General features: G+C 33.5%; 1 protein-coding gene across 1 annotated transcript in view; it reads right to left on the bottom strand.

Annotated features, from left to right (window-relative positions):
• Positions 1-2,508: 2,508 nt before the first annotated feature.
• The window catches only part of TTLL7 (tubulin tyrosine ligase like 7), a 136,525-nt gene continuing 113,169 nt past the window's right edge, over positions 2,509-25,864 (bottom strand). Inside the window, exons 20-21 of the mRNA XM_003260247.4 lie at positions 18,777-18,950; positions 2,509-7,548 (exon numbers count right to left, since the gene is read on the bottom strand). Of these exons, the coding sequence (XP_003260295.2) occupies positions 7,428-7,548; positions 18,777-18,950 (295 nt within the window). The 3' untranslated portion in view covers positions 2,509-7,427. The remainder of the gene's footprint in view (positions 7,549-18,776; positions 18,951-25,864) is intronic.

The raw sequence follows: 25,864 nt of genomic DNA, 5'->3' as shown, positions 1-25,864 counted from the left end.
TCTACCTATTTTTAGCCTAAGGACTAAGTGGTTTTCTGAATTCACATTTTCATCGTTTTAATGAAAATGAGGCAATATGCTGAAATGGTATTTTCTTAAATTGTATTAAGGTTTACATACCTAGATTTTTCACATACACTGTGTCATATACTTTTCCTCTAAATCCAATATATTATGAACACATGGGTAATGTTTTTACTGCTAACAGCATGCTGTAGGTTTAAAAAAATTATTGTTTCTTGACCTTTTACAAGTTATTCTATCACTAACAGCAGCATAGTTGTAACAGGACAGAAGTTGACTAAATAGAGTTTTATTATCCTTGATAATTTTTGTCACTGCAGTGTCTAGTTAATACTTAAAGGGTTTTTGTATGTTTGCACCTATTCTTAGAGAGGACAAGAGTTTGAATTTGCATATTCTCACTGTGTGTTTCTATTACAATATCAAAGATTGAAGGCTGCCTTAATAAAACATTTCAAAAACAATGAGAGCCCATTGCTGTGCAATAGTCAAAACGCTATTGCACAGCAATACTCATCTTAGTATTTTTGATAACCGTATAAAACAGCGCAATTTAGGTCACTAAGTGCCATCAGCATATACTCCCTAAATATACCAAATAGTGGTATATTTATTGTATTTTTAAAGAAGGAGATTAATTTAGCAGTATTTCACATGGAACCATACAGAATGGAGTAGGATAAAATTTCTTAAGGCCTAACATGTTGCTTAAAGAAAACTTAGACACAGAAAAAAATATCTGACTTGACAAATGCTGTCTCTCACAAATATGACAAACTCTGAATAAATTCCAGCTTTGAAGGAAGGAAGTCAGCCACAAACAGGCCTTCTCGTTTTGTGTAAGAAGATGCTTTCAGATGGCCAGCAAGTGTTTCTAGATATATCCTATTATTATGCAAAGTTCTCATCTGCTGATGGATGACTTTAGACTCTTATTAAAGATGAACTTTTATCATATATGACCCAATAAATAATTAATATCTATTCATAAAGGCTTGGATCACATTCTGACCACATTCTCAAGCATTTTGCATTACTTCACATGTCGTGATTATGTTGCAAATATCTAACATAACGCATGTTTATCATTAGGGTTATTTACCTCTGGCCATCCTTCCTGGCTTCAAGCCACCCTCTTGAAACCCTGGTTCAAATATTCCCCTGGAAATGACCAAATTCTCAAGTGACAAGTGCAAGTAAATTTCTTGCACCAGATTTGTCAGTGTTCATATTTATACCACCAGTCTATATTTGATAAATACATTATTAAATGCTTTGATTACTTTATTAGTGAATGAATTTGTGTATTTTGGTGTTTTCTAAAGTGTGCTCAGTAGAAGTCACTTAGTCCTGGGAGATGCGCTGCAATAAAACATGCCATGGTGAAATTAGTTTGGGAACTGATGCATGCTGCTGTCCCTTTCTGAAAAATCTCAGTGCATCTGAGGATACTAAAGACTCTGGAAGTACTGAAAGTAGAGAAACACCTTCCAATTTTTATACCGTTTCCAAATTTGCCTGACCATGGCAATGGGCATGATTGTCACTATACTGTATACATACCTGATGAATAGCCATTAAAAGATAACTCTCTGCAAGTTAAAGATTATGTTATTCTCTACAAAAGAACCAAATGCTTGTTTTTAAGGTACTATATAGTTTTCTAACACTTGAAATTATTCCAAGATTATTTCATAATTTAAAAAAGATTTTCATTCCATTAACAATGAAATTATATATATATAATTAAAATTATTTGATAAAATAGGGAGATAGCAAACTACCCATATTGGCTTCATGTTTAGCAGTCATTGAAAGAAATCAATTCAACTTTCAAAGTCTTTATAGAATATTTTAACTTTATAAAAATAATAATGAATTTTTAAAAATATATTTTTGAGTCAACCATTATACCATTTGGTTGTCAATTCCAAAAAGCAAGGCATACATGCATTAACATCCCGATTTCCTAAATTTTTATCCAAAGTTTGTCTTTTTTTTAAAGGAAAACTATTCTAGATACTTTATGCATAATTATCCTAAAGAACAATGGCATAAATGGCAATATGATATGCTTATTTTTGAGGCTTAGTATTCTAATTTTTAACGATGAGATTATAAATTACTGAAGAAAATGAACTTCATAGCGGAGATGCTGACATAATTGTAATCAGATTAGTAATACTTTTGCTATAATCCATGATGCTAGATACAAAAATGTCATTTCTAAATTTTAGCAGTCGGCCTACTAGCTAACTACGAGAGTTGACACCAATTATGTTGACTTGACCTGACTTTAATAGCAGATAAAGTTATCCCCATAGTGGTATTGCTCTCTGTACACAGTAAAAATTACTGTAAAAATGTATCTCATCACTCTGAAACCTTAATTGGGAGCCAATGTCTTCTATTACATTGTGTGTGTGTGTGTGTGTGTGTGTGTGTGTGTGTGTAAAACAGAAATAAGCATTTGATGACATATTGTAGCTTTCTTAGGTTAAACTTTTTTATTATAGTAACATATCAGAGTAATTGAAATAACTTCACCATACAGATATCACATGCTGGAGCATGACAATGCAACGCTAATTGCACACTGTATTGACATTTCAGGCATATTTTCTGTAACATTTGCATTCATATACAGGTAGTAAAGCACATGGGGATAATTTGAGTCATGATTCATGTTAGCAAATGTATTGCTTTCGAGCTAATCCTCATACCCAGAATATGCAGCAAAACCATTAATATTCAGATGTTGTAGCATGTACAGTAGTTATTGTATGAACCGAATAGCTCAGGACCAAGAATTGCTGTTAGCCTTTGAAAGAGAAATACCAGTGTTATTTCATTACTTTTGTAAGTCTTATTACTAATTTAGGAACTATTGGCCCATTGATTGTAGCTGTAGATAATACAGTGCAGTTAACGTAGAATGTGTAACTTGAGTAATTTTCCCTCAATATACGATACATCCCTTTATGACGTGGTCCAAAAAGCACCAAAAAATGGCAACAATCTCCAAGTGTGCAGTAAATTTTAATATACCAATTTTGGTTGCAAGACTTATTTGTAGCCATGTATCTTGCTTTATATGGATCCAAACAATAAATGCTTTTTTAGGCATAGAGACTTCAACCTGGTTCTTAAAAATAATCTCAGCAGACAAACTGAACTTGATGCAACAACATATTTTATGTTTTATTATTGCTGAGGCAAAACCACACCACCATAACATGCAAGGAAAACCAATGTTTAAAAGGCAGAATTTCTCTTTTCTTGAGGCTTTGTTAATACAAAGGTCAAAATTTCACCTTTGAACTAAAAAAGAAGAAATAAAGAATAGGCAGTGTAAGTAACAAAATTGTCATCATGAATATAGTTCTAAATTTTTATTTATTTATAAATCAACATTAGCCCAAAATATTTAGATAACTAATATGGCCCTTGAAAACTTAAATTTCTTAATTTAAAGAGAAAAGCAAATTTTCAAAAAATCATCAGGTCACAAGAACACAATTAATTGTACAGTTATACATTTTATTATTTAACCCCTATGACCATGTAAACTAAGACTCAAAGTTTAAATTAGCATTACAGAACAGAAAAGGAAAGTTTTCTGTCATTCTTGAGGTATTTACTATTTTTTAAAGAATATACATTTTAAGAATGAATCTGTGTTTTATAGAAAATCAAATAATGGCATTTCTGCAGCTATCAATTTTTTGATACTTTTGAAAAAGTCGAGTAATGTATATGTTTAGATCTAAAGAAATTTTGAAACTATTAGTACTTTGACATGCTAAAGAAGAAAGTATTTGGATTATTAAAGCATCTGAAATTTCAAGTTAGATACAAAATTCCATACTCATATTTTTTACAAATTAAAAAGACAGTTAAAATGAAATCTTTTTATTGATGTCTAGAAGCTACTATTATCTAGTTGGGTATAACTATTAGATGAAAAGAAGTTTAGGTTTCTTCATTTGGGTTTGGTTTGGTTTTAGTTTTAGGGAGGAAGAAATAGTTGAAACTGTTTGTGTATTTAGAAATAATTTTGACCTATGATAAAATTTCTATAGATCTTTGCATCTTACAGACAACCAAGGACATTCAACTATATTCTAGGCAGAGTTACCATTGCCATTTCCATATTTGATCCTGTTACAACTTCATTTTTACATATTTAAGGTAAATGCAATGCTACTAAAATAAAAATTTGTTACTAGTAAAATTAATCAAAATATGAATAATAATAGTTCCTTCAATAGATTATATAGAGCAAATGGTAACTAATCTATAATGCTGGATTATTCAAGTGAAAACTAATTTGCAGTCTCAGACTACATTTGTAAGTGATGATATAAAATAAAAAAGGTTGTTTCTTAGACATTTCTAGAAATTATTCAAATATTGCATAGTTCTAGAAAGCATTCCAATCTTAGATTTACTGAATGAGCAGGGATATGTTTTTCTATAGCAGAATGAAAATATGCTTTCATTGTAAGTAAACCCAGTTCCCCTATTAAAAACCTCTGGTAAGATTAAGTAGCTTTTGGAGTTTTCGAATAAAGCTATTTTCTCTCTTAGAAAAGGGAGTCACACCTGTACTATCACTTATGCTGATATGTTTTAACCTATGAATAAAAATTTATAATAAAAACTGGGGAGTATTTTATACCTCTAAATCATTTCCATGGCCTCCCGACACTTCCATGGTTTATTGTTGTGTCTTCTCTTCTTAGTTGCTCATTAGGGAATAGCACTACAGCAGACACAGTCCATAGCATACCAGGTAGTATATATAAATAATGAACACAAGGCTTTTATTCACAACTTCATCATATCAAACTACATCAGTCTAAACAGGCAAATGAAGGCAATAAAATTGTAACGCTCAAAATAAGGCCAGACATAAGTAGCTAGAGAAATGAAATTTATTTGTTGAAATCAATTTGTGGGGTACGTTCATATATTTAAATTTACTCAGTTTTTAAATTGTGTGTGTGTGTGTGTGTGTGTTTTCTGGGAGGAGCGTTTCTCCTAGTGATGGACATTCTTATTTTTTGTTTTAAATAAAAATTTTGCTCTGGTACAAAAGTTGCAAAGCACACACTCCAGCAAATTAAGTAATTATTTGTGATTTAAGATAATGCAAATGAGTGGCCAACAAACTGGGCTGTTATCATATATCAGACACTTGAAAGTTATATATATATTTTTGTGGCCAAATCATGAATTTAAAAGAAAAATGAACTCCATGACAATACTTATTACTTGTTGATCATCCTTATGGTGATTCTGTAGTATCCCAATGTTTGCATTATTTTTTCTAAAAAAAATCTATAACATATTTAAGAATTCACAAAATGGAGTCATAAACAGTGTAGTCACTGTAATTTCCTTCATTCTGACACTCTTATCCTCTTCTTCCACAAATAGCAAATTCTTCTTTGGGATGCATGCAGATAGGAAAAGTACCTACCAAATGTGGATGTTAGGTAGTCATAAGAATCAAGTAGCTAGCAATAATTTGGGAAAGAAACAAATTATTTCAGCCTAAAAAAGGCTCAGAAGATGGTTTGAAAAGCAAAATACATCGAACTTATAACTTTAGGTTGCCAATTATTCAGGCTGTGAATTAAACCAGGCCAATTTGCCCCTCTCAGTTCTCCTGCTTTGGGGCCACTTCTTGAAATAACTTTCAGAATAGTAAAAGGAGGTAAAACATTCATGAATTTTGAAAATAGCAGCTAGGAGAAAATAAAACTGTTGGGAGAAGTTTAAATAAATTCTAAGAAGTGACGGCTGCACTGATGATTTCAATGTCAAAGTAGTACGGCTTATATTTTTATGGAAAACTGAAAGCACATTCTTGGTTTTAAAAACTGTACTCAAGAAAAGGAAGTAAACTGCTATTAAACTTATGCATAACAACTTTGGACAAGAACACTTCGTTCTCTGTTTTGATTTTTAAAAAACCCTCAAGGGTACACTGATGACTTGTAATATGTGATAATTGAAATCTTCTATTCACAATCCTTTAACTGTTTCTGTGGTGCAATGAGAAACTACTGTATTAGACTTTGCAATATAAGTTGATTTCAACCTTGAGAGATTTATAAAAATAAGTTTGTCTCATTATCCTATAACACTAAAATGAGTGAAATGTGTCAGCTCTTCTACTTCTGTGAAACAGCAGAAATTGTATTTAACCATATGTTAAACCCATCAAAGATAGACTTTCCAAATAAAAATGAGTGGTATAAGACATAAAAGCCATATAGAAAGATTTTGTTACCATCATTTTCTGTTCCTTTATGTGATTCACTATGAAAAGTAAAAATGAAAGCTAGTTTACATTTTATTTTTAACCCATTGGATTGTCTTCCATTTTATTTATTTTTATCTTCTTGTTATTTATTTATTTATTTGAGACAGAGTTTCATTCTTGTCACCCAGGCTGGAATACAATGGCACGATCTCGGCTCACTGCAACCTCTGCCTCCCGGGTTCAAGTGATTCTCCTGTCTCAGCCTCCCAAGTAGCTGGGATTACAGACGCTTACCACCACGCCCAGCTAATTTTTGTATTTTTAGTAGAGATGGGGTTTCACCATGTTGGCCAGGCTAGTCTCAAACTCCTGACCTCCGGTGATCCACTCACCTCAGCCTCCCAAAGTGCTGGGATTACAGGCGTGAGCCACCAAGCCCAGCCTGTCTTTCATTTTAGATCATAATATGATCTCACCAGATCCTTACTGAAAACGTACATTATTACAAGTAGCTAAATTTCCACATAGAGGAATAAAAAGGTTGGAGAATCAGGTTATGACTTTTCTAGTACTTTACAGTGTGCTACAGTAATGATAAACCCGTTTTAAACTTCTTAATCTTATCATCAAGCAACACCAGGCTTCTAAATCTTTTTGTTTCATTTAAAATGGCTACTATATATGAGAATTTTTAAGGTATTATACTAAACCGTTTTTCAGGTCAAAAGGCATGTTATCTGGAAAATAATTTCACACTGTAATTGGATCTTCAAGATCAATTTGTTTTATATACTCTGCAGCAAAAATAACATTTCTAGTAGGAAGGAATTAATTATAAACCTAGCAAGTTCTAGACATTCACATATTTGTGTAAACAAGTTTAACATGGTTTATTACATTTCCAGAAAGGTTAAGTCTTATATTCCATTTTCTGCTAATTCTTCTTTCATATATTATTTAATATAATAAATATATGTTATTTGGGTGCATATGTGCATATATTTTCACACATATATATGTCTTATATACATAAAACAGCACTTAATGGTCATGTTCTTTGCATGTTCAACTTCAGGGGAAAAAAATGAATTGCTGTTATGTATAACCAATGGCGATCTTCCCTTCTGTTTCACAAATGGCCATATCTGGATGTAAACAAAACACTGGGGCGAGTCATTCCGGGTGAATTGTACTTCAAGTTGTAGGTTGGTGTTCTCAAGAAGAATTGGGTACTCCCTGGTAGTAAATACCTAAAAATGACAGTTAACAAATTAGATTTTTACAAGCGAATTATAACTAACTCACTAAAGGATTATGTGTTTAGCAATTTACATATTCTATATGAGAAATGTTACTGTAACAAAAATGCAATTCATATAAAAAGATTTCCTCCCCAGACTGTAGGAAAGAAGGAGAGAAGAGTTAAATATAGATGCAATATATGATGTTAGCATCCCAAGACATCCCATAAAGAGCCACTGTACTCAAATACTGTGAAACTGTTTATGTGGCTAATGTTAATTTAGAATTCATCATCAGTCCTTGTAAGTAATATGTGGAGCCAGTCAAATATTTCTTTAAAACATGTGATTTGAGAATTTGACTTAAGCCACATTATTGTTAAGCCACATTAACAATAATTGTTTGTTTCAAGGGAGGTGGAACCACTGATTATAATTTAATAATACATCATTAATGTATTATTACTATAGGTAACCTAATAGAAAAAGTTAAAGATTAACATTCCTAATTAGAATATAAATTTTATATTCTTTGATCATAGAGTACTCATGATTACAGAATATCAAAAACAATCAGCCGGGCGCAGTGGCTCACGCTGGTAATCCCAGCACTTTGGGAGGCTGAGGCAGGCGGATCATCTGAGGTCGGGAGTTCAAGACCAGCCTGACCAACATGGAGAAACCCCATCTCTACTAAAAATACAAAATTAGCCAGGCATGGTGGCAGATGTCTGTAATCCCAGCCACTTGGGAGGCTGAGGCCAGGCAATCACTTGAACACAGGGGCAGAGGTTGCGGTGAGCTGAGATCACGCCATTGCACTCCAGTCTCGGGGACAAGAGTGAGACTTCGTCTCAAAAAAAAAAAAAAATCATGATTACAGGTTGCATGTAACCCTTGCAGCCAAATGTATTTCAAAATATGTGATTTTTTTCTTCAGATTTTAGAAAGACAATATGGTGATTTATATATATTATATAGTATATATATTTATATACATTTATATATACTATATTATATAGTAATATTTATATTACTCACTGCAACCTCTGCCTCTAGGTTCAAGCGATTCTCCTGCCTCAGGCTCCCAAGTGGCTGGAATTACAGGTGTGTGCCACCACGCCCAGCTAATTTTCTTCTTTGTATTTTTAATAGAGATGGGTTTCACCGTGTTAGCCAGGATGGTCTCAAATGAGTTATGTTTTGTTTTCAAGTTTGCAAAGCTTAGGAAGTTAGACGTTGCAAGTGAGAGATTGTACACCTGTAGAATCTGTTTTCCTATGAAAAATCTTGACTAGCATTAGGCCAGTCCAATCTATATGTCTGGAGAGAAATGGTCAAGGAAATCCACATAAACAAATGCAAAAAACACTATTCAAAGTATAAGTCCTAGTAATGATGAGGAGGAAATGCTATAAAATCAGGATAAAGATACTTATGAGGAATTTCCAAGAGCAGAAGCAGCAATATACAGAGATTTATGATTAGTCTTGGGAAATAAATAGTGGGACAGTATCAAATCATTTATTTTCTTCACTTGACATTAGAATTCTCCAGGGATAGGCCCGGCGTGGTGGCTCACGCCTTTAATCCCAGCACCTTGGGAGGCCGAGGCGGGCGGATCACGAGGTCAGGAGATCAAGACCATCCTGGCTAATGTGGTGAAACCCCGTCTCTACTAAAAATACAAAAAAATTAGCCGGGCGTGGTGGCGGGCGCCTGTAGTCCCAGCTACTCAGGAGGCTGAGGCAGGAGAATGGCGTGAACCCGGGAGGCGGAGCTTGCAGTGAGCCGAGATGACGCCACTGCACTCCAGCCTGGGTGACAGAGCAAGACTCCATCTCAAAAAAAAAAAAGAAAATAGAATTATCCAGGGATAGTATCATACTCCCACAGATACATGAAAAACGGAGGGCCAAGGGCACAATTAGCTGTCTATTCTATGTTAAATAATATTGATAACTATGATAATTCTATGTCAATGGAAAATTATAGTTGTGTTATACGAATTATGTAGAAAAATGCATTATAATCAAACTATATGCAGCATTCAGATTAAAATAGCAGAACTTTCTATAATATCCATGAACATTTTGTCATGAATTATCTAATAATATCTTCTAAACCTATTACCTAATATCACAAATTATAAATAATTACTCAAATCATTAAGTTAATAGAGCAGCAAAATAACATAAAACAAACCAAATTAAATCCAAATTGCATAACAGGTGATGAATAATGAAACAAGTGATTTCTCACATCACAGATTATATAAATCATTTTCTTAAAATCACTCGGGTAATTTACATGGATTAATTATTATGTCAACAATTGGTGGGGTCATGATGATTGATCCAATATCTTTGGCCATGAAAAGGCTATCCTTCCTATCTAGGGCAAAGTTGCAAAAGAAAACGAGGTGTTTGATCAAAATCCACTATTCCATAGTAGTTCAGAGTTATTCTACCTTCTACTGAAGATACATTCTGTTGTACTGATAATTACACTGTAAACAGTAACATCTACCAACTTTCTTTCAAAGAATTTCCAAGTAATAGTTACTATTGACATTTCAGTAACATTTACATATTCTTTTGAGATAAAGATCACTATTTTGCACATGAAAAAATAAAAGCACAAAGTCCAGGATCACAACTAACTTACACTATTTTACTGAACAAATATTCAAATAGTGTTTTCTATGTGCCCAGCACTATTTGAATTGCTTTACAGATATCAACTCATTTCGTTCTCATAACAATTCTATACAGTAGATATTACTGTTAGCTCCATTTTACAGATAAATAAACTTCACGAAGCATACAGGGATCAAATGCCTTGCTCAAGGTCTCCTACCTAGTAAGTGGCAGAGCCAGGATTCAAATCCATACAGGCTAGCTCCAGCAGCAGAGCTCGTAGCAACCATACTATATTGTCATGACAATTCTACATAATTATCATTGTATACTAATTTCAGTTTTAAAACTAATGGGTACAATTATTATACTCATTTTTTCAGAAATATGAAGTATAAAATAATCTAGAAAGTAGAAAGATATTATATATGCCACAAACCTAAACTTTTTCATAGAAGCAGAAAAAGATGAAACTTTTTATTAAGACTTGAAAAGAAGTTCGGCATGAACTAAAAAAAGCATATAAAATTACATTGGAAGAAACACTTTTCTTCCCTAATGCAAGTGCTGTGGGATATTTTAAAGTGTTGCAGGGAAATACAATGGATTATTTGCCTTAATATCTCCATCAATATGTCTTGGGAAATCCAACACTAGCTGAACATCGAAGATTGTTTTTGAAATGTTCCTTGCAATGAAGTTAAATAATTTGATTTTTTTAAAGCAGGAAGACTATCTCAAGGAAGTGGGTTTACGGATTAAAGAATTTGTGTAAAGCACTAAAAAATGGGAAAAGTTTACAGCTTACCTATTTTTCTAGCTTATTCTTTACATATGAAAATGGCTAACTCATTGCTAACTCGTGCCAAGGAGAAATACCTCAGACTACCCTATTTGTTTCATAGCCTCACTCCTCATCCTCCTCATCCCTAAGGCAGGTGTGCACATCTTTACATAACCATTATATTAAATACAAACATAGAGCCCGCATTTATGTAATTCCTGATTGATGTAGAATTAGTTTGTCTTTTATATACCAATTTATTGCTGACCAGGAGGATCTCTGGAACATGAAGCATTTCAAGACTGGTAGAAATTAACCTCGAAAACATAAGCTACACCCACCTTCCTTTTCCTCTTCCTGGAGTTAAGACCAGGACCCCTGATTTCCCCAGAATAATTTTAGGACCTGGTTTGGAAAACTCAGGGTAAATAAAGTTCATCAGAATATTTGTCCTGTCTTTTTAAAATATTTATATTATAGTGAAATATATAACATGAAATGTACTATTAAAGTGTTTTTCTTACCATTTTTAATTGTACGATTCAGTGCATTAAGTACATTCACAATGTATGTAACCATCACCATTACTTTCAGTACTTTTCATCATCTGAAACAGAAACTCTATACCCCTGAAGTACTAATGCCCCATTTTCCCTTCCTTCCTACCCCTAGTAACATCTATTCTATTTTCTGTCTCTCTATGAGTTTGCATATTATACATGCCTCATATAGGTGGAATCACAAGATTTGTCCATTTGTGTCTGGCTGTGTAACTTAGCATGTTTTCAAAGGTCATCCATATTGTAGCCTGTATCAGAATTTCAGTCCATACTGTGGCTGAATAATATTCTATTATATGTGTATACCATATTTTATCTCTTCAACTGTTGATGGGCAGGGGTTGTTTCCATCTCTTGGCTATTGTCTTACAAATAATGCTTCTGTGAACACTGGTATACAAGTATCCGTTTGAGTCTTTGTTTTTCATTCTTTTGAGTAAACACCTCGGAGTAGAATTGCTGGGTCATATGGTAATTCTATATTTAATTTTTTAGAAACTCCCAAACTGCTTTCTACAACTGCCACACAGTTTTATATTTTTACCAGCAATGCATAAGAAATCCAACTTCTCCACATCCACGCCAACACTTACTACTTTGTACTTTTTTGATAATAGCAGTTCTAGTGGATATGCACTAAATCCTGTGATTTTAACTTCCATTTTTTGGGGGGAAAAGCCCCAGTTTCAAATTCTACCTTTGCCACATCTAAATCCAATATAGATTTGGATAAGCCTCACTTTTCTCAGCTGTAAAAAACTCCAATAGTTTCTGCCATGCATGGCTCACAGAGTATGGAGCCAATGAAATAGGGTACATGAATTAAATATTATTTATAATTTATATATTATGAACACTGGCCTCAATAACAAGAATATCTCTGTTCTTAGATAGATATATCCAACTATCTTAACCTAAGAACATAAATAATACCATATATTTAACTAGTCTTTTTTAAACTTTTAAATTATAAATTATAAGGTATATTAAAAAGTACATAAAACATAAATGTTCTGTTTAATGAGTATTAAAAAGTGATTACTTGTGTCATTACCACCCATGTTAAGTAACTGAACATTCCTAGCATCCCAGAGCCCTGTATTACAGTACCCTCCCTCCTCATAAAGTTAACCACTATTCTGACCTTTATGGTAATTACTTCCTTGTTTACTACCCAATTATACATTCCTTAAACACCATAATTTAGTTTTGCCTGTTTTTGATTTTTCAATAAATGGACACAATATATATTCCTTTGTATCTGGCTTATTTTACTTAACTTTATGTTTGAAACTAACCCTTCTTGCTATATGTGTAGGTGCAGTTTGTTTATTTTCAATGTTGTATAATATTCCATTGTATGAATATTAGAAAAAATGTGCCCACTCTTTCATGGACATTTGGGTTGTTTCCAATTTTTAGCTATTATGAGTAAATGCTACTATAATCATTCTAGTAAGGGTCTTATGCACATGTGCACACATCTCTGCTGAGAATTTACAGGGAAAGTAGCTGTAAAAAGCGTAGGCTTTAGATGTAATGCCAAACTGTTTGTAAAAGGTATCAACTTTCACTTTACAAGCAGGGTAAGTGAGTTCCTATTACTCTATGTTCTCATCAGCACTTGTGATGGATATGTAGTGATTTTGACATTTTGCATTTCCCTGATTATTAGCTTAAACACTTTTTCAAATGTTTATTGGTCCTTGTTTTTCAATTATCTTCCCCATTTTTCTATTGTGTGGTCTGCTTTTTTCTTAGAAATTTGTAGGAGTTCTTATATAATCTTGTAAGATTTTTTTATAGATTATATGGGTTGCAAACACTTCCTTCCATCCTGTGGCTTGCTTTTCCACCTCTTAATGGGGTCTTCTGATGAACATATGTTTTTAATTTTAATATAATCTTTTCACTTATTATTAAAATTTTTTGGTTCTATTAATCTTTGCATACCTCAAGGTCATGAAAATATTCCCCTGTATTATCTTCTGAAATCTTTATGCAGTTTTACCTTTCACATCTACATACTAATTTCATCTGGAAATGGTTTTCGTTTACGGTGTAGGTAAAGTTAAGTTTCTTTTTTATTATTTGGAAATACAATTGTCCTAGAACCATTGTTTAAACAAACTTCCTTTTCCTATTTGTCATAAATCAGGTGTACACCACTTTTGTCATAAATCAAGTCTCCAGGTAGGCATGGGTTGGTTTATGGTTTTTCTGAATGGTTCCAATGGTCTATTTGTTTATCCTTTTTGCCAATATGATACTATCTTAAATTAACTTTATTGTAAGTCTTGAGACACTGTAGTTACTAAATCCTATGATGTTATATTGCTCTGTTTCAAGATTGCCTTACTTATTCTTGGTTCTTTGCTCTTCTGTATAGTGACAGAACAAACTTTGGTCAAATTCTTCTCCCCGCCAAAAATAAAAAATAAAAATGTGTTGAGATTTATAGTAGAATTACATTGAATTTACAGATGTATGAAATTATTTAAGAAGAACTGACATATCGATAATATTGAGTGCAATGACGAATAAGACATACTTTTTCAATTTTTACATTTTCCTGCATAAAGGTCATATACATTTCTTGCTACATTTATTCCTAAGTATTAGATATTCTTTCATGCTTTTGAAAAAATTTTTAAATTTTATATCTCAGATATTTGTTGTTGATAAAGAAAAGTGCAATTGATTTTCTTATATTGACTTTGATTTACATGATTTCATCAAAATTTTTAAATTCACTTTATAATCTATCATAGATTTATTTACATTCGTATGAATACAATCATATCCACTTACTGAGTTTAGTTCTTTCTTTCAAACCTAATGCCTTTTATTTCTTTTGTCTCATTAAACTAGCTAGGACCTCTAATACAATGCTGGATAGAAGTGGTGATCACAGACAGTCTTGTTACTCATTTGAAAGGCAAAGCCTTCAGTGTCTCAGCACTAGGTATTTATGTTGTAAGTTTTTCTTAGTTATCCTCATCAAACTGGAAAACATCTTTTCTGTCTAGCTACTAAGCACTTTTTAAAGCATGAATGCATATTGAATTCTATCAAGATTTTTATCTCTATCTTTTGAAATTACCTTTTATGCTATTACTGTAGCAAATTACACTCATCACTTTTTAAAGTTATTGCATCCTTACATTGAGGCAATAGGCAGAAGTTGGTCATGATATATTATCCTATTTAAGCTTTCTGGGTTCATCTTCCTAATATTTGGTTTAGGAGTTTTGCATCTATGTTTAGGAGTGCAATTGAACTGTTATTTTCCTTTGCCATAATGTCTTGGTCAGGTTTTGGTATCAAAAGTATGGTAATCTAGGTCAAGTTGAAGAGTGTTCACTCCTTTGCTGTTCTCTGGGTGGGTTTGATAGAATTGGCCAGTGATGCCATCTACAGCTGGAGTTATCATTGTGGAAGGGCTCTTAATAATTGATTTAATTTTTTCAGTAGTTATGACTATTTAGGATTTTCTATGTCTTCTTTTGTTTGGCAGTATGTGTTTTTCTAGGAATTTGTTAACATCAATGAAATTACTACATTTACCAGCATGAAATTGTTCATAACATTTCCTTATCAAATTGTAAATATCTGTAGAATCTGTAGTAATGTCTCCCTTTTCGTTCTTGATATTAGCTATTTCTCCATTTTATATTCTTTATCAGTCTCACTCGGTATTTATCAATTTTATTAGTATTTTCTAAAATCTGCTTTCGGCTGTGTTTATCTTCTTTATTCTATGTTTGTTTCATTATGTCATTAATTTCTTCTGTTTTTATTTTTTTTTTCTGTATTCTTTGGGTATATTTAAATGTTATTTTGTTACCTCTAAAAATGGTTGCTTAGATTTAATATTTGCCTTTCCTTTTTCCTGATATATTTATTTAAAGCAATAAATATCCCTATATTACTGATTTAGCCATATTCTACAGGTTTTATTTCTAATATTTTTCTTATCACTCAGTTCAAAATATTTTCTTATGTCCATTATAATCTCTTATTTGATTCATGGATTATTTAAAAGTATATTTTTTGACTTTCCAAAGCATAGATTTGCTGTTTATATTTTTCTATTGTTTTCCAGCTTAAAGGCATTTGGTCAGAAAAAGTTCTCTGTATAATTTCAATCTTCTGAAATTCTGTGAAAATTGGGTGTTTTTTTTTTATTCCACTATATGGTTGATTTTTAAAAATTTCCCATTGTGCCTGGGGTACTGAAATCTGAAGTTAATACATTTACTTCTACATATGACAGTTAAGTCTGTTAATTTTATCATTAAAAATTTTATATCTTTACTGAGTTTTTTCTGAGAAATGATTATTAAATCTTCCTCTACAGTTGTAAATTTATTTCCTTTTTGTTTCTGTCAACTTTTGCTTTGCAAACCATCCTGAGCACTGTTACTCCTAGGAATCTAGAGTGTTGACAACAGCCACCATCTTTGGCAGGCCCTGAACTCCTATTTCATCCCCTAGGCCCACACAGCTGTCAAAAGCACTGCTCAGCACTAACAAATACTCACTAACAGGTACTGGGTTAGCAAGTACTTTTGAGCAAACGTGATATTTTGTACAGCTTTTCTAGTTATCATCAGAGGCAGGATTTAGCCAAATATTTAATGCTCTATTACCAAAAGCAGAAGTGCTAACTTGGTGGTTTTAAAAATGTTTTTTAGCTACGGAACCCCTTGTGAAATGTGCTTATATGAAAGCTCAGTACATAAAAGGTAGAAACCCAGAAATGTCTTTTCCTTTGGTATGCATATTATTATTTTTTTCTGAGAATGCAAAGTTGAAGGCCACTCTCTTCCATGTAATAGATGCCATATACTCTTTAAATCCTCTTAAGAAATATCCAGTAGATCTTTGGTAAAGATAAACCTGGTCCCTAAACCTGTCTGCTGTTAGCTCTATTTTCTATCTGTTTTAATTTTATAAGTAAATTAACCAAATATGAATCTCCTCATAAATTATTTAGGTATACTTCGTAAGTTATTTCTATTAGGTACATTTACATTTATTTATAAATACTATAAATATAAATTCATGTTTATATTACCAAGTATACTTCATAAATAAAATGTGTCAATCTATTAATAAATATTAAGTGACTTCTACATTTAAGTAAAATGTTAAAGAGTCCGTTTCTTACCTATGAGGAAAAGAAATAGGGCCACTTTTTACATATTGTTAAATTAATGTGACATTGACTTGGGTTTTAATAGCTAGATATTAGGGAGAAATGTTTACTTCTCTTTGCTCTTTGTGTTCCAATGTAGAAGAATTTCCACTACTGTGAACTTCCTGGCCTCTTACCAGAACGAAATTATCTGATTTGTGGATTTAAAAGAAGGAAACAGGCACGCATAGCTCAGCCTCTTTGTCTTTCTGGCTCTGCCTTTCTGCAGCAAGGATGCATCTTTTCTTGCTCTCCTGCCAATGCTAAAAGAACAAGACTTTATGGGCTAGTGACATGGAAGGTTTGTGTTGATTCTGATCTGCCTTTGACTGGGTGGATAAGCTGAATTCCAAAATTCAGTATTAGAAAACTCACTTGGCTCACATCTACACCATGTCCCCTAATGTAACTTTTATCAGCAATAGTACTATGGAGTAACAAAGTAATAGATGATGACCATATGTCTGACTCTAGTATTTCTCTATCAAATGGTTCTGAGCTTGGGCAGGAATGAAAATGTATTTACTGACATCTCAAAATGATTATAATCACAATACTAGGCCATCCTGATCATTTATCAGAAGTCCAGAAGTCAAGATTCCATGGTCAGAAATATCTCTTTTGACCACCAGCAGAAGAAAATAAAAGAGTCTGAAGCAACTGTAAAGCATACCTTTTTCCTCCAATGTAACCAAGAAGACTCATCCTACTTTGTGTACCCACAAAAGCTAAAAGATCTATCAACAGAAATTAGTTTATGAAATCTAGAATTATGGAAATGACATTAAAGAGTCTCAGTGAATTACTTCTTAGATTGAAATTTAAGATTTTCCTGACCATGCTCCCAGAGTATCACCCCTTAACAAGAAGGCTCTTCATTTACATGGTATGATGTCCAAAAAATGGCTATCATTCTTTTAATTCATATAAAAGTATTAACGAAAGTATTAAAAGTTTTATTTCAACAATTTGCTTCAGTCAAACCATTAAAACTGTAGAATATAACTTTGATATTTAAATATTTTAAATATTAATGGTTACCTTTACCACTATTATTGTGATCAACCAGCTTCTATTTGTAGAAGAGTTAAAAGAGGTTAAACATCCTGCAACACTACAATGACAGAATCCAAGACAAACAAAAATTTAAAATATTTCTCTTAATACTTTCTATTAAAAATATTCTGAGCCATTCTGCTGTTACAGGACACATCTGTAATAAAGTTAGTTTTATTATACTCCCTGAGTTTTTTAAATAAACAGATCAATTTCTAGATGTTTTCAAGAAAAGAAAATCCAAGCTATAGTGGTTCCATTTTCCTCATTGTTTATTCAACTATTCACTGACTTTTTGACCATCACTTAGTTTTTCAAAGTCATGGCTTAATTTCTTCTATCCTGAATAGTACTACAACTTACAAATACTAAAACTAAAGTTATATATTCATCTCTATTTCTAATGAGAACTACAGTTGTCTTGAGAAATGCTAAAAGGTACTTTCTTTATGTGTTTTTGCAGCTTAAAAACAATATTGCTTTTCATGCTTTTTGGAAAACTATTTTAACTGGATATTTGTGAAACTCATTTTTCAAATAGAACTTGACAAAACTTTACCGCCTACATATTTGGTAATGAAAGGAATAGCAGAGGCAAATTGAACAATAAAAATGAAACCAAAGGTATCTTCCCAACTGTATAGTAGGCTCAAGGATAAATGTTGAAATATCTCTATTGGAGAACAGAAGTTAAATTTATTTACCACATTTTTGGATACTCTTGCTCTGGACTTTTGAAAGTGAAGGTATATAAGTCAAATAACTTCATTTCCAAGTATGTTTTATCACCTTTAGGTTTGTCATTGCTGTCCTTGTTCAGGCCCTTAAAGGTAAATACTGTACGAATTAAACATATTTTGCAGATAATAGCATGTATGAACTTTCAGTCTTTAGCTTTTTCTCTACTCACATAAACAAAAAAACACTGTCAATTTCAAACTGTGTTTTAGCATTACTTTATATAAAACTCTCAAGGGTTAGAGAATGTGAACAAGTACCTGGAATTACCCCAGTCAGGACCAATGCCTGAAAGTGATCCTCTTTTGTCAGTTGCATATTTGTAAACCACTAGCAGGCACTGTTTACAAAGCTCCACCAGGCGCTGGCAACACTGGAGCTGCAAAGGAGTCACCACCTCCGGGCTTTTATTGAATATACTCTCCCAAGAGGATCTGTTGGCATGGAAACAGACATGATCTCATGTTGGCTGTTAAAAATGACAACCAGCTATATCACTTCCCTAGCAACAAACCAATAAGGGAAATAGAAATGGCCTCATACACTTGCAATAACTATGAATGGTTTAAAGATATATAGTAAACACAAATTAGGAAATTAATCTTTATATTAAAGAAACAACATCAAATACATATACTATTTGTCTGTGTGTGTGTTTGTGCATGCGGGTGTGTGTGTATTTGAGAGAGTGTGTCTCACTATGTTGCCCAGACTGGAGTACAGTGGCTATTCACAGGCACAATCATGATGCACTACAGCCTTGAACTCCTGGCCTCAAGTGATCCTCCCTCATTTTAGCCTTGAAGTAGCTGGGACTACAGGCATGTGCCACCACGCCCAGCACTATTTGTCCTTAAAGCTTTTAAAGCTGCCAACTCTGGATGGCTAATAGGATAGTTTTCTAACACCTCTTAAAAAATGGAGTTACTCTATATTAAGGTATTTGTAAAATACTGAGCTAATTTCTCAAAAGTTAAGTATTCTTGGAATTTAGGCTTTCTCGGAATCTGTATTTACCTTAAGAATGATCCCTTGAAATGATTAAAAAGTTGCTGAAACAATTGTTGACCTCTCTTCACTAGGAGAATTTAGGTTAATACTTGATTGTGACCATCCCTTTCAAAACACTTTTAGACATAACTATATCCATGATATTCCTAGAGCACAGGTTCTGTGTGCTAGAAGTAATGCTATCTTAACAAGTACTGCCCTACTGCAATCCCAGAAGCAGTGTGCCTTCTCTTTCATTGAACTCAGCTTATTCCAAAGCAGGTAATGGTGCATACTTCCTTGGTAAACTTCAATTTTGTGTGGGGTGTGTGTGTGTACGTGTGTGTGTGTGTGTATGTGTGTGTGTGTGTTAACCATTTCTAAGTTTACCATCATGGCATCATGGTTTATATCAGGAAACACCTTAGTACTCCACCACTAGGGAGGGAGGGAGGGAGAGACAGAGAGAGAGAGAGAGAGATTTATTCCTCAGACTTACTCCTTGAAACTCTTCAAGCCTCCAGGGGAAATTTTGGTTTGAGACTTGGTAATGATTCACATCTCATTTTGCATAAACCAATTCACATAACCCTCAGAGAGAAAAACACAGACTTTCAAAAGGAAAAAGTATTCAGGACAATATTTTCCTGGAAGTAAACTTCCCAATGGGAAACACAAAGACTCCACTTTCAACCTTCTGTGGATATTTGATATATTTTGAATTTTTTAAAAAATGCCGTAGAAACAGAAATGTATTTTTTACTAGAAAAGCTACTGTTTATTTTTTCAGAGAAATGTGGCCCCAAATAGACAGCATGTCATCAATGAATGACAGGTTTTCCTAAAGGGAGTAAGACTGAAATGAGTTAATTGAAAGAAACAAATTTTCTTCAGTGTTCTGAAATGTTCAGGACTAACTATAATAGGCTTTTAAAATACTGGGGTTTTTTAATTGGCAAAGGAATGAAAATTATTTTTATTTAAGAAACAGTAATTTGATGGTAAAATTAACTGTAAAAACAAAATTTAAATTATTGCTAAATGGAAGAAAAACCAGATATGACACATGTGTTATCAAGATTTATAGATGTAAATGGAGATATAAATCTATCTACCTAATTTGATAAAAAATGCTGGAAAAATAAATTAATTAGGGAATATGTTTATAATTAGTATACTTTGATTTAGCAGACCCTATAAAATTTCATATAAATGTGAATACATTAAAAAAAATCCTGTGTTTTGACTGTCTGCCTAGCACTTTTCTTTCTGCTGGGATTTTGGGTATGTCTATAAAAGTCTACCTCCATCCCACCCTCTACTCTTAACTTGGATATATTTATTTCTTGATACTCTTGAGCTATTTGATCAGATCAACTATCAGATCACTCATATTATGGTAATTTTTCTTTAGAGGTAGGGAAAGAACAAATAAAATGGAAGAAAGTTAAAAGGGCTTCTTCAGTAACACTCTAATCTGATGTAACTTCTTGAATAATATGTGAGTTATAATATGACCAGCTTTGGCTTCTCACTTTCTTATTCTCCCTCAAATATTTAAAATAAATATATGAATCAAGGTCCTATACATATTTATTTCTGGTGTGTATATTTACCACTACTAGCCAAGACTAAATTCTACTCTATATATTAATCCATATTTAGGTGTCAGCATGCCAAAATACTCAAGAAAATGAAAGCAACCTGCTCCATCTGGCCCTAGGGCAGTGGTGCCCCCTCTACACAAAGGAAACCTGAGAACAGAACTGTATCCCCTACTCCTACCTGCCACCTGGCATAGCTGAGTAGATGTGAAATGCCTCTGTAATACTCAAGTATTTCAACTTTCAACACTAGCAACACAAAGTTTTTTTTAAAGGTGAAGGGAGGTAAAAAAAAAAGTTAAAATACCAGTGCTTTTATCAAAGAACGCCAGGTCTCATCTACCTGCTTTTTGAATCTAAATTCCAAGGAAATAGGATCACCAAAATCCATGAATTCAAAAAGAAAAATTAAATGATTAAAAAGTTCTTTCTGGCTCTCCATAATCCTCACAGCAATATAAAAGGAAATCGCTTTAAATGACTTTTTAAAGTAATATAACAGTAAGACATAGAATACTGAATATCTTTGGCAACAAAGGAGAGTTATTCACGAAATCCAGAGACTTAGAAATCCTCACATTATCCAGTAATCCAATAATTTTCACCCACTTTCTCATCAAAACATTTCATAAAGCAGTTATCTAAAGAGTGAAACTGATTCATTCCTTTCTCCACTGGTACAAGTCCTGACTAAGTAGCCCAAAGTTAAGTAGCAGAAAGGAGAAAGGAAAAGTTGTGGTGGGGGGTCCCTAGAATTGGCCCAGGGGTTTTACTGATGCATCAAACAGAAAACACCCTTGTCCCTCTCTTTTCCTCTTCCAGGCTGCTGAAGTTTATACATACCAACACAGTAATCACCAACAGAAAGATTAATGACCTAAAAAGTATAACAACAACACATCCAATTGAAAGTGATATGAGAACAGGGAGATTCACATCATTTTAAGTAGTCTATATATTATGCATACCTTTTCAAGTAGGCATAATCCAGCCTAGAAACAGACTACCGCCTTAGAATATTCCTTAAAATTTCTTCTTGCCCTAAGATTCTAAAAGAAAAGCTTTTACATGACAACCCCCCACAGGAAAATACTTTCGCCTAGGGAATCCAAGCCAGATTCTCTTCTTTAGGGTTTACATATTAGGATTTTGAGTGGAGATGGGGCTTTTCCAAACCATGCATTCCTTCTCGCATATTACCCTGGCTCCTCTCTTGGCTTTACCTCACAAAGTCCTATTCTTCCTTTAACTCTCACTTGAAATGCCACTTCCCATAGCCACCATTCCCCAGCTCTCAGGCCTAAGTTTGAGTCCCATAGAACTTCAGACTTCCTCTATCCCAGTAAAACATGGTAGATAACTTTATTTATGGAAATTCCAAGAGATATTTCCCTAAAGTAAACATATTCCAAATGTGGGCATCATAACACTCCCAGGAGGCGGCATGTGATAAAAGGGTTACTGGGCATGGGCATCAGCAGCCTGGTAGAGGAAAAGAGAGGAACAAGGGTGTTTTCTGTTTGATACATCAGTAAAACCCCTTGGCCAACTCTAGGGAAACCTACCACAAAGATCTACATTACTCTGGTGTTTCTGGAGGTGGACAGAGGATGGTTTACTTACTTTGTTTTATTGTTGGGGATGTTGACAGGCAAAGGCAAGAATCAAGGCCTTGGATTCTTGGATATAGTCAAAGACTTGGATTATATTTTTCTAAGATTTTACACCTAACTGTGAAAGAAAGTTGAACCTTTTATTAAAATCATTCCTTAAAAACTGAGAAGAGTAGATTTTCACCATGACTGTTAGGCCTTCGGACCAAAGGTTAAAGGAGTATACATTGAGAAGGCATGATTCAAAGGATAAAGAACTATTCTGGGTCCAAACTGAGAATCAAACACACACAGTCCTATGTGACTTCACTAAATTGAGGAAGCCTAAAAAACTCATTAATGCAAAATAAAATCCGATATTAAATTCACCTCTTTAACCTACTAAATTGAAAGAAGTAGATGAGAGTGGAGTCAAATTGGTCTCAAAACTACTCCTGCCTCACCTGCACAGGCATAGTAGGCTAGGGATTTGGCTAATGCTATGGACTTGCAGTAAAACAAGCTTGGCAACCATTGGCAAATCTGCTTTGGGGAATGTCAATGAAGCACAGAGTTAAGAGCTTGGGCTTCTGACTCAGATTACCTGGATTTAAATATAGGCTCATACAGTTACTATGGGAAATTGAGTAAATTATATACTCTGTTTATGCTTCAATTCCTCATCTGTAAATGATGGTAATAATTTACTCAAAATACTTTTTGTGGAGATTATACAAATATTTAATATGTAAAACAATGTCAGACATTTAGTAAACCTTCAATAAATACTACTTACTATCCCTATGATTACTAGTACTAATAGATACCAACAGAGAAACTGGCAGGCAGTATTGTGCCAAGGAAAGGAGAAAAGGATTCTGAATCAAGTTAAAGTATGTTAGCAAAATAGTTCGGGAAAGAGGAGCCCTAGAAGCAAGGAAGCACCACTTTATGGGTATCTTTAGGGTCTGGTGTTGGAGATTATCTATGGACTCAGAGCCACAGCATTGATTTCACTAACAGATTTTCTCATTGCTCTCCATGGTAGAGAGTAGCTGGGATTCATATATAGCATCAAGCCAATGGATCAACCAACAGAAAAAAAATTTCCATTATAAGTTCAGATTGGGAGAAGTTTTACAGGGAGCCATCAACTAAGGGGCTGTGGAGTTCAAATGTTTCACTTCAGTCTCTGTAGAAATAATAGCCCAAATTATTCTCAGATTTCAACACACCCAGAGTGCCTTATTAATTCTCCCTGTTAGTGAATGGCAGTTAAGAAAAAAAATGGTAGAAAGACTGAGTCTCCAAATGATACGAATGATTCTGTATCACATGGCTAGAATATTTAAATGAAGAATATTCTGAGATCATTTCAGAATAGAACAGTCTGTTAAGGTTTTACAGAAGAGGTAGGTATAGTATGGAGCTTTACATTAGATTCAAATAATACAGAGGGTACAGAAGGTTGGGGTGGCAGAAAGCCATCCAATCAGATATTAAATGACATCAACAGTTCAGAGGAAGAAAACGACAAATTTTTAAGAAATCTGAAAAACAATGAGTTTTTTCTGGAGCAGAATTCAAGTAGGAGAGTAATGAGAAGGAAGACTGGGGAAATAAGAAGAAAACAGCATATTAGATAGCCTTGTACCTGTAGATAAGAAGTTTAAACTTAAATTATAAATGAGGAAAATCACTACAGATTTTAGGAAATGATTCTGACCGTAAGAAGGATATGAGAAACAAAAAACTGGAACAAAAATGCCTAGAAATCTATTCATTTCACTTAGCTGTCTTACCAAAAAAATGCTCCTTTTGTCTAAAATACTGTCATACTTTATCTGTATCTCTTTTATAATGATGTATTAGTCCATTCTCACACTGCTAAAAAAGACATACCCAAGACTGGGTAATTTACAAAGGAAAGAAGTTTAATTGACTCATAGTTCAGCATGGCTGGGAAGCCTCAAGAAACTTACAATCATGGCAGAAGGGGAAGCAAACATGTCCTTCTTCACATGGTGGCAGCAAGGAGAAGTGCCAAGTAAAAGGGGGAAAAGCCCCTTATAAAATTATCAGATCCCATGAGAATTCACTCACTATCAAGAGAACAGCAGCATGGGGGTAACCATCCCCATGATTCAATTACCTCCCACCAGGTCCCTCCCATGACACGTGGGGATTATGGGAACTACAATTCAAGATGAGATTTGGGTGGGGACACAGACAAACCATATCGAATGATTTGCTTTGTATATATCATACTTTATCTGCTAGAGAAATCAGAGTTTACAGGTTAAGAGCATGAACTCTGGGGTCAAGGCTAAATGAGTTCAAATCCCAGTTCCACTAGGTCCTTAGCACCTAACTGTGCCTCAGTTTCCTTATCTATAAAATAAAGATAAAATAAAACCTGACTCAAATTGATGTTATGAGAATTAAATCACTTAACACATGTAAAGTGATTAGAACAATGCATCTCACACAATAAGTAGTATGGTTAGTTATTGTCTGTGTCAGATTCAACACTGTACCTCCAAAAATATTAGCACAAAACTAAGTACTTAATGATTGTTGAAAGAATGAATGGAAACAAGCTAGTTTAGCCATGTGGGAATGTGACAGAAAAATAATAGGATTTAGCAAATGATTGAATAAAGACAGTCAGGGAAAAGGAAGATGCAGATGCCCCTGTGATATCCAACTTGTATGACTGAGAGAATAATAATAGGATTAAGGGAAGCCAAAAAAGGAAGCCATTTCTGAATAAAAGGACGTGGAATGTTTGGTTTTAGATATCTTGAGGCTAAAGTGACACTGAGTCACAGCAGCTTTAGCAGCACTAGGATTCTGGGGAGGAGGAGAAGTGTAGCCATAATTTTAGAAGGCAACTGCAGAAGAACTTCAAGGATATTGGTTTGTATTTTCTTTAATTAGGACTACCTTCTCTCCACTGAATTCAAACGAATTAGGTTGTGTTGTGTTCATATTCATCATCTTATCTAGATCAGCTTAATTGATATAAATTATAGTTGAGTGCTAAACATTACATGCAGTAAAAGAAATCCATATTTTAAAAGATCATTCAAGCATTTTATTAGGATACCTCTATAACTAAATAGTAAAATATTAAAAATGACGATAATAAAAGATGACTTA

This window comes from Nomascus leucogenys, chromosome 12, assembly GCF_006542625.1.
Source record: "Nomascus leucogenys isolate Asia chromosome 12, Asia_NLE_v1, whole genome shotgun sequence".
In the NCBI taxonomy this organism is placed as follows: Eukaryota; Metazoa; Chordata; class Mammalia; order Primates; family Hylobatidae; genus Nomascus; species Nomascus leucogenys.
The sequence above is the reverse complement of the archived record's forward strand: the minus strand, read 5'-3'. Positions and strand labels throughout refer to the sequence as shown.